The sequence below is a fragment of the Rhineura floridana genome, chromosome 5, assembly GCF_030035675.1.
Source record: "Rhineura floridana isolate rRhiFlo1 chromosome 5, rRhiFlo1.hap2, whole genome shotgun sequence".
Classification (NCBI taxonomy): Eukaryota; Metazoa; Chordata; class Lepidosauria; order Squamata; family Rhineuridae; genus Rhineura; species Rhineura floridana.
In genome coordinates, this window is record NC_084484.1 from 112,272,995 (window position 1) to 112,289,760 (window position 16,766).

Below are 16,766 nucleotides of genomic sequence, written 5' to 3' on the forward strand. Positions count from 1 at the left end.
TCAAAATTGCTTCAGATCTCAGAATGGTGGAAGATCCAAGTTTAGAAGAGGTACTGAAAAGTATTTCAATTTGAATTCTGTCTGTTTTAGTTTTCTAGCACTATTTTTAGAAAAGTTCCAAGGTCTAATTGCATATAACATCTCTTTGACATGAGAATTATAGAAAAAGTATAGTGTCACTAGAATGGCTAAAAGTGTACTCCGTGATGTATGGGAATCTCCATGTGATTTTATTTATAAGGAAGTACTTTAAAAGGTGATATTTGTTAATTTTAATTTTATTTTAAATGTTTCATCATGTGGTGACAGAATAAATTTAAAAAGAACCCTTATAAATAATCAAACAAGCAATAAAAACAGGAGCAGGGGAAAAATGGCAGAGTCAGTATCCCCAATAAAACAGTATCAGAATCTGTCCAAGCCAATAACATCCCAAAAAGGCCTGCTAGAATAAACAAGTTTTTATTATTAATTAATTAATTATTAAATGTATTCGCTTTACAAAAAAAGTTTCAAAGCAACTGACAACTGATTTCCAACTGGTGGAGCTCGTTTCTCATTCAGTCCAAATTTTTAGTTTCTAAAAGTCAAGAGAGGCCAACTTCTGGTGCTTGGTGCTCATTTAAGCGCTGTTATGGACTGAAGGCTTAACAAGTTGAAGCTTAATTCAGGCAAGACAGAGGTTGTGCTGGTGGAACAGCAGAGGGATGGAGAGCCATCAGATCTACCTATCTAGATGGGTGGACAAGGTACAAGGACAAGTTGTACAGCCTAGAACAGGGATGGGGAACATTTTTCAGCCAAAAGGACAAATTCCTTCATGGACTGTATGGACCGGGGGCTGTATGCCAGTGGTGGTCAGGAGCAATGCAAAAATGGGCAGGGCCACTCTCTCTCTCTCTCTCTCTCTCTCTCTCTCACACACACACACACACACACACACACACACTTCATTAGTCTTAAACAAGTATTAAAGTATTGCTGGAGGGGTGGGGTGATCTTCATGGAAATTGCAGCCCACATGAAGGGTAGGGTTAATCCTTCCTTCCACAGCTGCAACCTTCCCAAATAGCCCCCCCAAGGTAATTAGGCTTGAAAAAACACTTACCAGTGAAAGTAAATGGAAAGCAGTTTTCAGTCACAATTGCTGAATGCTTGGTATGGGGGCAGAAAGGGAAGAGAGAGGAGGGTGTTTGCTGGGTGGGGAGGCCCTGTGGTCCACATCTGGTCCCAAGGCTGAATGTTCTCCACCGGTGGCCTACTCTTCTTGGACCCTGCATTGCTGTGGGATTCTCAGTGGTTTATTACCAGCTTCTGCTTACAAGTCAGTTATGACCACTGATCTTGGTCAAGGACTTGATCTCTAGCACTCATTTACTGGTAACCTCCTATGTTTATTATTACCATGTTTATTCAGCACTGGGCTGCATTTCAAGACAGGTCAGAAGTTTCAGCTAATACAGAATGCTGTGGGTTCACCTCCTGAGAAGGGAATATTGCAGGGAGCATATTACTCAATTGCCTTGGTTTCTTAATTGCTTCAAGATCCAAATCAAAGTGCTAGTAATGACAATATACCAGAAGCAGTCACCAGGTTCACTGCAAAATGTCCTGCACTGCAAAAGTTTTCATACCATAAACAGAGAAAATATTATCAATGAACTCTTAATTACTCAATTATAGAAACCAATAGACCTTACAAGAATATACTTTTAAATTTAAAGCCCAAGTTTACTAGATTATATGTGAAGTACATATAAGGTATCTTCATATAAAAATTTATTAAGTGTTACAAAGCACAAGCGTTTTTGAAAGTCATGTTTATATATGTATGTAAATCATAAGATTAAAAAGACAGCACCAAAATATACAGTATGAAAGGCACATGTTTCAAACATGCTAATTCAATGCTAAGTGCAGTTTAATATCTTGTATGAAAATATATTGAATTAATTTACCACCAAAAATTCAAGCTACATTATTCTTTATCTGGGCTGATCCCTCGAATTTGTATGCTGACCCAGTGTTAACCCTCATCTTTTCACACTTATTCATGTCTGGGACTATTAAAATGGAAGAAATCTTTAAGCAACTTATGTTGTAAACATTCAGCAGGCAAAACGCTACCTGTAATAAAAATTTAATTTACTTTACCATTTTGTCTGCAGATTCTAAAAGTTATGATAAAATACACAGTACTTCATTTGTTCCGTAACTTGAAATTCATGATACACAAGCTGTTTCTTCAAGTTTATACCACTGTTATATCACCCATCCTGCATGCGTTGTCATACTATAAATAGAGAAAATATTATAAATCAGTAAAGAGCTTTAAGATATTCAAGTATAAATAATCAATTTGAACTGGAATATAAAACAATTAAAAGCTGAAAAGGTGTTGCGGCTGGATAATTTGATATATAATTAAACATGTAAATCCATTGGAATTTGGATTCTGTAGATGGTCTAGGACTCAATGAAGCCAGTTGTACTTATTCAAAAAGAGTAAGGATCAAACTAAGTGCTTTAAGATTCACTCTATTGTTCATTTGTATTACATACATCATATCTAACCTTCACTCACAAGTGCTACTACTCCTTTGATCTCAGAGTAGGAAAATATATATGAATCTTTCTTTTTTACATATCATCAATTCATTCTGAAAGTTCTGGTGCATGTTATTAAAAAAAGATACATTGCAGCATCACTTGCACTTGTGAATCCTATTTCTAAAGGCTGAAGGAGCAGGTGGTAAGCAGATGGCTAGATAAAGTACTCAAGGTTATCTCTGGAACTATAAAAGTAATGAAACCAGCAATTTCCCATTTAGGACATTCCAGTACTAGGTGGAATTCAAAAACACAAGTTATTTGCATTTCTAGAGCCCCTATGTTTCTTGTAATTTGCATGGCTCTCTTGGTTTCATTTTGTAACCACTTTAAAATAAACTTTCCTTCTCTGCATGTTGCACCTTCTCCCCATATTATCACTACAATTTTCTTCTCTCTTATCACATTCTTTTTTTTTTTACAATAATTTTTATTCAAATTTTCATAAAAGATACAAAACAAAATCATAAAACATTCAAAGACAAAAAACAAAACAAAACAAAAATGATTAAACAAAAAAATAAAATGTTGACTTCCCATTTGTCGCAGATCAAATCAGTTATAGGTCTACAATATATAACAATCCTGTCTCTTAAATTATATTATAAAATCACTTTCCTCCAGTAGTTATCTTAATTAATCATCAAATCTCATAAACATTACTTTATTCTTTCCACAAAAAGTCAAAGAGAGGTTTCAATTCTTTAAGAAATATATCTATCAATTTTTCTCCAAATAAACATGTCGATTAATCCATCTCGTTAATAATAATAATAATCTTATTGTCATAACCATAGTCCAAATAAACATATCGATTAATCCATCTCATCAAAATCTGTTAGGTCCAATAATTTCAATAGCCATTATTCCATTATCCCTATTAATTTCATCTTCCATCTTCAATAGTCCTGTTAGGTCCAGTAATTTCAGTGTCCAATCTTCCATTATCAGTATTCCATAATAATCTTGCTGTCATAGCCATAGTCATATAATAAGAGTCTGATGGGAATTTCCTCTATCCCAAATATTTTCTTGCCATCAATTCTGAATAAGTTGCTGAAATATTGTTGTAAAGTCATATCTCTGTTCTTCTTTTTTACAAAATGCACTGGCTCATTTCTTGAGAGTTTTTCCATTGTCACATGGCTGCTGTTAATTCCATAGATTTTCTCTATATCAAGCTCCATCACGTCATTCCAGTCCAGAAGATTATCCAAGCCATTGATAACTTTATCTCTAATATCTTCATTAATTTCTTCAGAGATAACGTTAAATTCCAAACAGTAGATTTTATTTCTAATATCCATAAACTCCAGATCTTTTTCCAATTCCACATTTGTTCCAATCTCCAGGGCTTGTATCTTCCCTTTATTTTTTCTTTTCTCATCTCTGATCTCCTTCTCCTCTCTCACAGGATCCCCTATTTCTTTAAGCTCCTGCGTCATTTTGCTCAGTTCAATTTTCAACTCCTTACTGCCCTGTCGCAGGGTTTGTTTCGTTATCTCAATCTCATCCATTATTTTCTGAAACATAATTACTTCCAGATTCTCAGCCACTTTCTTGATTGCCATTTTTTAAAACCACGAAAACAAAGCAAAACAAAAATAAAGAAGAACCACTTCTTATTTCAGCAACAATTGGGTTAATATTCCAGGCTTGATGACATCACAGTATAAACAGAGCAGCCTGCCTTATCTCTCTATGTTCAAGAATACAAAACAAATTTAGTTCCCAGCATCAAAACAGTTAGCGGCGTCGTGAAGAAGCAGATTCGTCAAAATAAAATAGACCAAAAAGAGAATAGTCCCAGACAATATAATATTCCTCGGAATAGAAATCCCTCTTCTGTGTATATCTTTAGAATGCACTTCCAGGACAGCTTTTTGCAATAGAAACAGAGATAAGCTGTTAATTTCGTGAATAACAGAGAAGAGTTATAACTCACCCAGAAGCTCTTTAAAGCTGATTAAATTGACAAATCTCTTTTTGCTGCAACAATTTAAATCAAGTAAAAAAAATAATAGAAAGAAGGGTGCTTGCCTGTTAGTCTGTTTTCTCTTTGAAGAAAAGATAAACGTATTGCATTAAACAGATAGAGCTTGTTCGGAAGTCCGTCCGGCATTGCTGGCTGGACCTTTTCTCATAAATTAATGAAATCCAGTCCTCCCAACAAAAACAGGCTTTTGAGGTTGATCTCTACGTTTCTCCCTGCCCGGGAGAAATTTCATCAGTCAAAATAAAAATGTTCTGACTGATTTATATCTGAATAAGCTTCTTTTGAGGCGGGAGCCCGTCTCAAAAGCAGGCACAAGCGAAGTCACCCTTCCCGGAAGTCCTCTCTTATCACATTCTACAGACAGATGCTCAGCTATACAAGGATGTGTGACCTGTGCTATAAATATGATGTTGTGATATGTAAATACGACATTCCATTAATGTTATTCACATAATTGCCTACAAGACTGTAATTTGCTTATAATTCTTAACAATTTTACTTGCATTTCTAGGATGCGGTCTGTTACAATTTTAGTGACTAATTCTAAATAGTTAAAAAAATCAGAGCAATCAAAGCATTCTGAACCCTACAACCCTGAGTGCCTTTTACTAAGACCTAAAACTTTATGAATTGAACACAATGGACTGGATCCAAAGTTCCACTTGTGGAAGGGCTGTTTCCAACTTAGTTGAATACGGAGGTAGTGAAAGAATGGAGAAATGACTATCCAGAATATATTCTTGTTTGTGCAAGAACTTCTGCAACCATTTGTACAAAACCATTTGCCATTTCTCCCTCTGAAGTCCCATTTTTTTACGATGTTTACAATTTATTTTATTTATATTGCACACGTCCAACACTACAGTGCTTCAAGAGCAGCTCACTGCTTATATCCCTTGCATGTATGTATATTTAACTACTGATTTAGGAGTAAAAATAAAGTGGTTAATTAACATACAACTACTGAGTTAAAAACTAGTTTGTATGCTATGATGTCCCCATTTTCACTATTGGCAGGATACCATTAACCCAGCAATGGACAAACTTTAGACTTGTGAGATCAACAGTGGGTTTTTTTTACTAGCACCCCCAAATCTACCAACCAGAGGTAGGTGGCTACAGGGGCAACATAAAATTAGGGGAAAGGGTGGCTCGGAGCACATGTTCGGCCGAGAAATTTGTTTTCAGTACCAGAACTGAGTTCACAAAATACCAACACTGGTTTTTCCCCCTTAAGCTTTCTTCATCCTAGAAGGCAAAGTTAGAATGGAAAAAAAGCCTTTTTTTCTTGTTGCTGTTAAACAGTTTGGAGTCAGAATCTTTGCTCATTTCCTGCAAATCAATCACAGATTTACCAGTTGATCCCAGTCTTCTCTCTGCCTGCCCCTGCCTTTAACCCATGCAGAATCTAACTAAAATCTGAACCTAATCAGAAATAATTTGAAGCAGGAAAACAATGAATATTAAACACCCAAAACAGAAATAGATGCCAGATAAGGCCAAAAGATAAAAGGTTTTTACTTGGTACAGAAGCTACGTAGCGTAAGAGACATTAAGCATGCAAAAATATCCACAAATCATTATTTCATTTATCAACCTTTTGTCAAAATATCCTGAAGTGATTAACCAATAAATAAATTACATAAAAATTATGCCCAATAAAGATACAGACTGGGATAAAAGGCTTGTTGGGAAAGGAAAGTCTCCAAAATGAGTCAAAAAGATAATAGAGATGATCTCTGCTATGTAACTCTTTTAAAGGACGTTAATATTACAAGTATTCATTAAAACTCACTGTAAAAAGCTACATATTAGAAGCAAATAAAGCATATTACGTCACTTAGAGTGGCTGACAATTCAGCCAGATAAGCGACTAAGAAGTCGAATAAATAAATAAAATAATGCCCCAGTTAGCTCGGTTTAGGTTTACTACCAGATTACCTGTCACAGGGAAACTTAAACCAAGGGGTTTTCTTAGCCAACAAAACTACCTCATTTCCCTTATAAGCACATCATCAATAACAAAAGGAAGAGTTGATATCTCAACTTTTTGTATGATTTCCCAAGATCAGAATGTACTATTTCTACACTAGAGAAGTGTACTTTCCTGCTTCCAAAGTCTTCTCAGCTGATGCATTAAGACCTGTCTCAGGAATTTATATCTCCCTAGAAGGGCAGTGAACCAAAAAACATTATTTCCAAAATAACCAAAAACTTGTATTACTCTTAGATGAGTTTGGCCTTTAAAAAAATGAAACCCACAATGAACTGACATGTCACTTTCTTTTTCCTCTATAAATCTTTGATGTAAGAAGGGAACTTTGGTCTTTATGGCTACTGGTATATAAATTTATAAAACAGTAAGAACAATAGTTCCTGCATAAAACACTGGTGTACCTTATTTCATACAATGGAATTTTACATATTTGGTGTATTCAATTATTTCAATCAAACAAGTCATCCTTTCAGTAATGGCTGGGTAAAATACCATCCTTTTAGGTTCATATGATGAGTTTTACTTATATTTTCTGTAAATATCCCATATCTGATATATTGTATGGGAAGTGCCGCATGCCAAAACTATTTAATAATTCAACTTTTGGAAGTAATTACACCAATTACACCATAATATTTTATCCATTGAGGATGTTCTATGCTCAAGATATGCATTTTTTTAAATTAGCTATGGGGAATTTAAAGGAACTCCAGAGGGATGGACAAGAAATGAACCTTAGATTAGTTGAATAAAACCAATGCAGCTTTTAACCAAGACAGTTTGTATAATATAATAATCTGGAAACTGAAAATAAAGCTTTTCACCATGAAAGAGAATAAAACATTTATATAGTCTATAATAGACCCTGTTTAAAAACCCTGGCTGATCAAAGACAAATGTTCCCTGAGTCCAAACCCTTAAGAGTGACATAGGATGCCTCAAGTATGTTAATGATTGCTAAAACACATTTGTGCCACAAGAGTGCATGCATTATTTTCTCCCTCAACAAAGATGTATTATTCAGGTATGATAGTGACATCCTATTAAAAGAACTATATGTATTTGCAAAGTATCTCCAGGGCTTCTGAGAGGTGGCATTGAACCATGGCAAGATGCATGATTGCCCCCCCCCCAAATCTTCCTACACACCAAATATTGCTTTCTTTAAACAAATTTTTAAGTGACTTAGATTTAACTTAGGGCGAGAAAGACTGAAAATAAATGAAATAAATTTCAGAACGGGATAGTTAATACGCCTATTAGAAATAACACAGTTCACAAACCCAAGTGAAAAGAAACTTAACAATTTCAGTACTACTGCATTAGTAAACAACTGTTAATACTCATCTGTGAACTATGAACCGAGGCCTACTACTAATAGTTCTGGTCTCAAGGTTTATGATGCGTTTTGCTATATCTGAATCATATTTACCATGTCTGAATCATATGAATAAATGTTGGTGTTTATTTTTTATTTTGTTTTACTTATTCAACAAAATTTATATACTACTTGATTGTTAAAAAAAACCCTCTAAACAGTTTATCAAAAAAATTAAAATTATCAATAAAACTATTAAAAGCAAGTAATTAAAAACATTTTTAAAAGCAACTAAAATAGCATCAGACTGAAAAGATTAAAACACATCATCTATGTTTCTGGGTAGGCTTGCCTAAACAAAATATTTTTAAGCAGCTACCAAAAATAACACAACAAAGGTGTCTGCCTGATATCAATAGGCAGGGAGTTCCAAAGAGTAGGTGCTGCCACATTAGAAGAACTATTTCTTACAAGTGCAGAATGAGTAGTATGTGGTGCCTGTAACAGTGCCAGTTCCACAGATTGAAACACTCGAGTGGGCACATGTATGGTAAGATAGTCCCATCAGTAAACTAGTCCAAAGCTGTCAAGGGCTTTATATACCAGTAGTAACACCCTGGACTTAGCCCGATAACAAATTGGCAACTGGGTCTCATTCAGGTCAGCAATCTGGCCACGCTTACTGAAATTTCCAAGTCAAGTACAAGGAAAGCCCCACATAGAGTGCATTGCAGTAATCCAGTCTTGAAGTCACCACTGCCTGAACTACTGTGGTTAAGCTCTCCTGGTCCAGGAACAGACATAGTTGTCTTACTAGGCATAGCTGATAAAAGGCATTTCTAGCCACCTAGATTACCCGGGCCTCTAGTGACAGAGCTGGATCCAGAAGCACCTCCAAACTGCATACTTGCTCCTAGAGAGGGAGTGCAACACCACCCAGGGGAGGCAATTGACCAATTCTTGGACACAGGAATGATTCACCCACAGTGCCTCTGTCTTGCCAGGATTCAAGGTCAGCTTGTTTCCCTTCATTTATCGCATCACTACATTCAGGCTCTGGTCTGGGGCCCACACAGTTCTCCTGATTCCTGTTATAGAGAAATAGAGCCAAGTATCATCAGCATACTGATGACACCTTGCCCCCCAAATTCCTAATGACTGCTCCCATTGGCTTCATATAGATATTGAATAGCATGGAGGATGAGATGGCACCCTGCGGCACCCCACAGCACAACTGCTAGGGGCCTGAAAGTTAATCACTCAGTGTTGCTCTCTGGATTTGGTCCTGTGGGTAGGACTGGAACCACCAGAACACAGTGCCCCCAATTTCCATTCCACAGAGCTGGTCCAGGAGGATACTGTGGCCAATTATATCAAAAGCCGCCAAGAGATTGAGAAGCAAAAGGTCACACTCCCCCATCCCACTCTCTGTAAAAGTTATCCAAGAAGACTTGTATATGCTGAGATTTAGCAACAGACATTATAGCCACTCTCTGGTCTGTTGAGATACCAAAATTTATTTTGTAATGTATTGCTTGTTTTTTCATGGTCAAGGCACTTAGATGCCCAGGCCCTCCACATGGCAGTGTTAACCAATTAGGTTAATGTGAGGCACGATTATTGCTGATTATATCCTGAAGTAGGACAATATATTCACATGATTACTTGTTTAACAAATAGGTTTTCAATCATTAGGGTTCTCCACTTTCTAAAAAAATCCTGATTTGCTTTTTTTGTTTTTGTTTTCAGTGTTATTGACTGCAGGATGTTAATTCCTTGCCTCATTAATAAGAGAGTCCTGGTTTTTAACATCAGTTTAAAACTCAATCTAGGTAACTCTCAGTGGTCTGCTTTGCATGACACACTAAGCCAAACACTAGTTTGGTGACTGTGCAAACGTGCAGGCTCCAAGACAGGAGCTTGCAACTCTATATCCCTTCCTTTTTGCTCCTCCACTGCACCATACTAAGTCAAGGTTTGGCTTAGCATGTTGTCCAAACCAGGGTTAAGCTCTCTCCTTACTAACCACGAGCTGTAACCAAAGTTTGATCAGCTTGCCCACTATCATGTTATTAGCAACATTGGAAGCTGCCTTACACAAGTTCAGACTATTGGCTGATTTAGGCCAGTGTTATTCTCCTTCTTCCAGCAGAGGCCTGAACACCAGCAAAGGTCTGCAAGCATATGTATGCTTTTAGTAGGCACTGAATCATCATCAATATAGGCATCTACCTAAACTCAGGGGATGCAGTTCCATAAAAAGGGTGCCACCATAGATAAGGCCCTTCCCTGATTGCCACTAATCAAACCTCTTAGGTTGCAGCACTATCAAGAGGACCTCAGCTGATCTTAACAACATAAGAACGTAAGAACATAAGAAGAGCCTGCTGGATCAGGCCAGTGGCCCATCTAGTCCAGCATCCTGTTCTCACAGTGGCCAACCAGGTGCCCGGGGGAAGCCCGCAAGCAGGACCCGAGTGCAAGAACACTCTCCCCTCCTGAGGCCTCCCGCAACTGGTTTTCAGAAGCATGCTGCCTCTGACTAGGGTGGCACAGCACAGCCATCACAGCTAGTAGCCATTGATAGCCCTGTCCTCCATGAATCTGTCTAATCTTCTTTTAAAGCCATCCAAGCTGGTGGCCATTACTGCATCTTGTGGGAGCAAATTCCATAGTTTAACTATGCGCTGAGTAAAGAAGTACTTCCTTTTGTCTGTCCTGAATCTTCCAACATTCAGCTTCTTTGAATGTCCACGAGTTCTAGTATTATGAGAGGGAGAAGAACTTTTCTCTATCCACTTTCTCAATGCCATGCATAATTTTATACACTTCTATCATGTCTCCTCTGACCCGCCTTTTCTCTAAACTAAAAAGCCCCAAATGCTGCAACCTTTCCTCGTAAGGGAGTCACTCCATCCCCTTGATCATTCTGGTTGCCCTCTTCTGAACCTTTTCCAACTCTATAATATCCTTTTTGAGATGAGGCGACCAGAACTGTACACAGTATTCCAAATGCGGCCACACCATAGATTTATACAACAGCATTATGATATCGGCTGTTTTATTTTCAATACCTTTCCTAATTATCGCTAGCATGGAATTTGCCTTTTTCACAGCTGCCGCACACTGGGTCGACATTTTCATCGTGCTGTCCACTACAACCCCGAGGGTCTTTCTCCTGGTCTGTCACCGCCAGTTCAGACCATATGAGCGTATATGTGAAATTAAGATTTTTTGCTCCAATATGCATAATTTTACACTTGTTTATATTGAATTGCATTTGCCATTTTTCTGCCCATTCACTCAGTTTGGAGAGGTCTTTTTGGAGCTCTTCGCAATCCCTTTTTGTTTTAACAACCCTGAACAATTTAGTGTCATCAGCAAACTTGGCCACTTCACTGCTCACTCCTAATTCTAGGTCATTAATGAACAAGTTGAAAAGTACAGGTCCCAATACCGATCCTTGAGGGACTCCACTTTCTACAGCCCTCCATTGGGAGAACTGTCCGTTTATTCCTACTCTCTGCTTTCTGCTTCTTAACCAATTCCTTATCCACAAGAGGACCTCTCCTCTTATTCCATGACTGCTAAGCTTCCTCAGAAGCCTTTGGTGAGGTACCTTGTCAAACGCTTTTTGAAAGTCTAAGTACACTATGTCCACTGGATCACCTCTATCTATATGCTTGTTGACACTCTCAAAGAATTCTAATAGGTTACTGAGACAGGACTTTCCCTTGCAGAAGCCATGCTGGCTCTGCTTCAGCAAGGCTTGTTCTTCTATGTGCTTAGTTAATCTAGCTTTAATCATACTTTCTAACAGTTTTCCAGGGACAGAAGTTAAGCTAACTGGCCTGTAATTTCCGGGATCCCCTCTGGATCCCTTTTTGAAGATTGGCGTTACATTTGCCACTTTCCAGTCCTCAGGCACGGAGGAGGACCCGAGGGACAAGTTACATATTTTAGTTAGCAGATCAGCAATTTCACCTTTGAGTTCTTTGAGAACTCTCGGGTGGATGCCATCCGGGCCCGGTGATTTGTCAGTTTTTATATTGTCCATTAAGCTTAGAACTTCCTCTCTCGTTACCACTATTTGTCTCAGTTCCTCAGAATCCCTTCCTGCAAATGTTAGTTCAGGTTCAGGGATCTGCCCTATATCTTCCACTGTGAAGACAGATGCAAAGAATTCATTTAGCTTCTCTGCAATCTCCTTATCGTTCTTTAGTACACCTTTGACTTCCTTATCATCCAAGGGTCCAATCGTCTCCCTAGATGGTCTCCTGCTTTGAATGTATTTATAGAATTTTTTGTTGTTGGTTTTTATGTTCTTAGCAATGTGCTCCTCAAATTCTTTTTTAGCATCCCTTATTGTCTTCTTGCATTTCTTTTGCCAGAGTTTGTGTTCTTTTTTATTTTCTTCATTCGGACAAGACTTCCATTTTTTGAAGGAAGACTTTTTGCCTCTAAGAGCTTCCTTGACTTTGCTTGTTAACCATGCTGGCATCTTCTTGGCCCTGGCGGTACCTTTTCTGATCTGCGGTATGCACTCCAGTTGAGCTTCTAATATAGTGTTTTTAAACAACTTCCAAGCATTTTCGAGTGATGTGACCCTCTGGACTTTGTTTTTCAGCTTTCTTTTTACCAATCCCCTCATTTTTGTGAAGTTTCCTCTTTTGAAGTCAAATGTGACCGTGTTGGATTTTCTTGGCAATTGGCCAGTTACATGTATGTTTAATTTAATAGCACTGTGGTCACTGCTCCCAATCGGTTCAACAACACTTACATCTCGCACCAGGTCCCGGTCCCCACTGAGGATTAAGTCCAGGGTTGCCGTCTCTCTGGTCGGTTCCATGACCAACTGGTCTAGGGAATAGTCATTTAGAATATCTAGAATATCTAGAATAGTCATTTAGAATATCTAGAAACAACAGAATAGGACATCAGGGATGAAGGCACTCCTTCAAGTAACCCAATTTGTTTAGGGTTTTATAGGTCAGAACCAAAACTTTGCATCTGCCCTGTATCTTTTTAGCCACACATAGCACACATTACAGAACTTCAGGGGTGGGGAACCTCAAGGCCAGAGGACAAATGCGGCCATCCAGACCTCACAAGTAACCCCAGGCCACACATACACACTGTCAGCCTGACCCCTCACTGGCCATGTTTCACGTGCTTCTTGAGCATTTTTTTCTGGCTGACATATGTCCTTAAACTCTGATAATGCCTCTTGGTTATCTGGATGGAAGATAAGAGAGGGGTATGCAAGTATATGCAATAACTAACCTACTGTACAAAGGTAAAACTTGCATTCATTGCTTTGCCCACTTTAGCCACTGGCCCCACCTGCCACTGGCATGAGGCCCTCAAAAGGTTGCCCAGATGGGAATGTGGCCTTCTCTGAAAAAAGGTTTCCCACCATTGCAGTAGTCCAACCTTGTCACTACCGGTACATGAGCCACAACAGCCAGGCTCTATTAGATTTGGAAGTACCAGAGCAGCACAAGGTTGAATGAACTCTGCAGTTCACTGGTGGAAGGTATTTATAGGCAGGGATCCAACATTGTCACTCCATTCACATGAGCTTCTTCAGAAGCAGTTCATAGAAAGATGCTGGATCCCATCCATAACAAATTTCCCCTTACCCTGCACATTTTTTATTTTTGTTTTTGTTATTTTATACTTAGAACAAAATATTATAGTATTGATGGTTATTGAATTAGAAGTGATGGGAAAAGACATCCTATTTATGCTGAGAAAGAAGCAGGAGGTAACAGAAAAAGCTGGCAGCTACAATAGAGGCTCTTAATGTTCCCCAAGTTACCAGTTGTGCCCAAAGACGTCACCTTGCTTAAATTTCAAAAATAGATTTTTCACTAGTCTAGCCTTGCACAGCTTGTGTGCTGTATCAAACTAGCACCCACGATTCAATATAATGATTAAATAAAAGTGAAAAAAGATATAAGCAGAAAGGAAATGAAAAGTCCTAAACTGATTTATAATTTAAATCAGCTATCACACCCTTGACACAACATTAACAAACAAGTGTTGCTCTGGGTACTTTGAATAGAAGAGTGGTATATAAATTAATTATTATTAGAGTTGTATTATAGTACAAGTCCAGTAGTACAGTATGATAGCATCTGGAACATTTGATTTTTTAGCATTGCTATCCCTTGCATGCTGCAGGACAAGTCCTTCGGTAATTTCTAAATGTTTCTCTCAAACCACATTCTTAAAATTGGCTTCGATGTCAGAAGCTCACCTCTACCTAAACTGAAAGCAGAAGTTACACAATTTGACCCTGCATGGCAAAGATATGCAAATTTCTACACAAGGAGAATGTAAGAAGTATGAGCTTAGGGGATTCTATTTAAGGTATTATGAAGATTCACGAACAGGCAAAAAACCTTGCGGTTTAAGAATGTGCCTATAGCCCACAGCTATTTCTATCAAACTTTAAAAGCAGGGAAATTGGGCAGCTATAGTGAATGCACCAGGAGAGCAGGAGACCTGAACTCCTCTCTGAGATAATGTACTGCCCTACAAATTGGTCAAAATGCAAACACAATTTGGGTTGGTCTTTCACAGTCCAATCCCCTTCCTGTGTAGCTTGAAAGAATTTGGTAACGTGCCTCTGAGCATATGGTGAGTGGTGGTAACACCTGCCATTTCCAAAAATGGAGAATTATATTTTTGTATGTGTGTTGGCGTTCTTCTTACTTTGCTTCTTTCCTGTGTTACTAATGTTTCTACAGAGAATCTAATCTAGAAAATTTTATTTCCCTCATTATTCATCCTAGAAATCTGTGTCCAATTTATTTTTATTAATTTCAAAGCCTTTTTATTTGTCAGCCATGATAGTGAAGACAGCCTTTTGTGTTTCAAATTGTAAGTTATGTTCTATTTCTATTTTGGGTGCATTAACAGCTGAATCTGAAACTGCAGCGTGATGTAAAATCAGACTGATTACAGTATGTTGCTACTTCAGCAATGACTCTAGCTGCTGGAAAAAAGAGGATGCATGTTTTCAGGCTGCTATGTTTAAACCACTTCATTTAAGGCAAGGTGGGCACAGTCTATTAAAAACATAGAGCACACCTAGAATTTTTCTAGAATATATTTCATCTCCCACTGTTTTATCTTGTGCAAATTGAGACACACATGAAGTCAGTGCCATTATTCCACAATTATGTTTGGAGTTTTTTTAGTGTAAATTTTACAAAATGTGTTGCTGTACTTCACATACTCACTGAAATAGAAACAAAAGAAAATGATTTCCTATAGGAAACTTCACTAAAATTGCAAAGTAAATCAGACATATTTAAAGTGACCATCTGAACTATATCAACTGTCTTAATATTGTTGCTTCCTCCCTGCTAAAACAAGATCAGCACAGCACGTCTTTCTATTATTTGGGCTGATGGCATGTGTTGCCACCACTCACCATATGCTCAGAGGCACATTACCAAATTCTTCCAAGCTACAGTGCTTGCATTTTGACAAATTTATAGGGCAGTCCAATATCTCAGAGAGTAGGTCAAGTCTCCTGCTCCCCTGGTGCATTCACTATAGCTGCCCAATTCCCTGCTTTTTAAAGTTTGATAGAAATATCTGTGGGCTAGGTATGTTCTTAAACAGCAAGGTTTTTTGCCTACTTGTGAATTTCCCTGCTTTTTAATCCAGGAGGTAAGAAATGGGATCCTGTGCAAGTTTGCTGAGAATGGATTGATTATTCGCATGTTTATTGAGTTCAGTGGGATTTACTCCCCTGTAATCATGCTTAGGAAAATGACCATAGGGGATGGGGAGGGGAGGAAAGGCAGAGGGGATGACTGGGATGGGAGCAGGCAGGAGGAAGAGGGGAGGACAGGTTTGATCATTTGCATGTTTATTGAGTTCAGTGCGATTTACTCCCATGTAGTCATGCTTAGGATAGGTAAAACTGACCAGAGGGGAGGGTGGGAGGGCTGGAGTGGGCAGGGGAGGAGGAAGAAGGAAGAGAGGGGAGGAGGAAGGGAGAGAGGGGAAGGAGGGGAAAAGCAGGTCTGGTCATTTGCATGCTCATTGAGTTCTATGAGATTTACTCCTATGCAACCATGGTTAGGACAGGAAAAACTATCCATGGGGGATGGAGGGGGCATATTGGAGGGGGCAAAGGAAGAGGGAGGGGAGGGCAGGTTTGATCATTGGCATGCTTATAGAGTTCAATGGTATTTACTTCCATGCAATCATGCTTAAGATAGGTAAAACTGACCATGGGGAGGAGGAAGAGGAGGGGGAAGGGGATGCAGGGGCAATGGGAGAGGGAGGGAAGGGGCAAGAGGGAGAGGAAAGGAGGGTGGGTTTGATCATTTGCATGCTTTTTGAGTTCAATGGGATTTATTTCTGTGCAATCATGTTTGGAAATGGAAATGGACTGCTTTCATGTAGACCGGACTTATGGCGACCCTTTGAATAGGGTTTTCATGATAAATGGTATTCAGAGGTGGTTTTACTATTGCCTTCCTCTGAGGCTGAGAGGCAATGACTGGCCCAACGTCACCCACTGAGCTTCATGGCTGTGTGGGGATTGGAACCCTGGTCTCCCAGGACGTAGTCCAACACTGACCTGGGGGGGGCAGGGAGGGGAGGAGGGGCAGGAGATTGGATGGGTGGACACTGGCAGAGGGGTTCCTTTCCAAAAGGAAAAATTGTGAACAGTATCATTGCTTTTCAGCATTTCCCCCACCTTTTTATTCTACAGCAGGCACATGTAGCCTCCCACCCAAATTTAAACCAAAGCTGTCCCTAGCCACATCCACACCAAGCCTTTGTTTCACTTTGGACAGTCATGGCTTCTCTCAAAG

At 38.8% G+C, this 16,766-nt stretch overlaps 1 protein-coding gene across 1 annotated transcript in view; it reads right to left on the minus strand.

Annotated features, from left to right (window-relative positions):
* Window positions 1-1,787: 1,787 nt before the first annotated feature.
* The window catches only part of CXADR (CXADR Ig-like cell adhesion molecule), a 67,507-nt gene continuing 52,528 nt past the window's right edge, over window positions 1,788-16,766 (minus strand). The window contains exon 8 of the mRNA XM_061627909.1: window positions 1,788-2,293. Coding sequence (XP_061483893.1) covers window positions 2,252-2,293 — 42 coding nt within the window. The 3' untranslated portion in view covers window positions 1,788-2,251. The remainder of the gene's footprint in view (window positions 2,294-16,766) is intronic.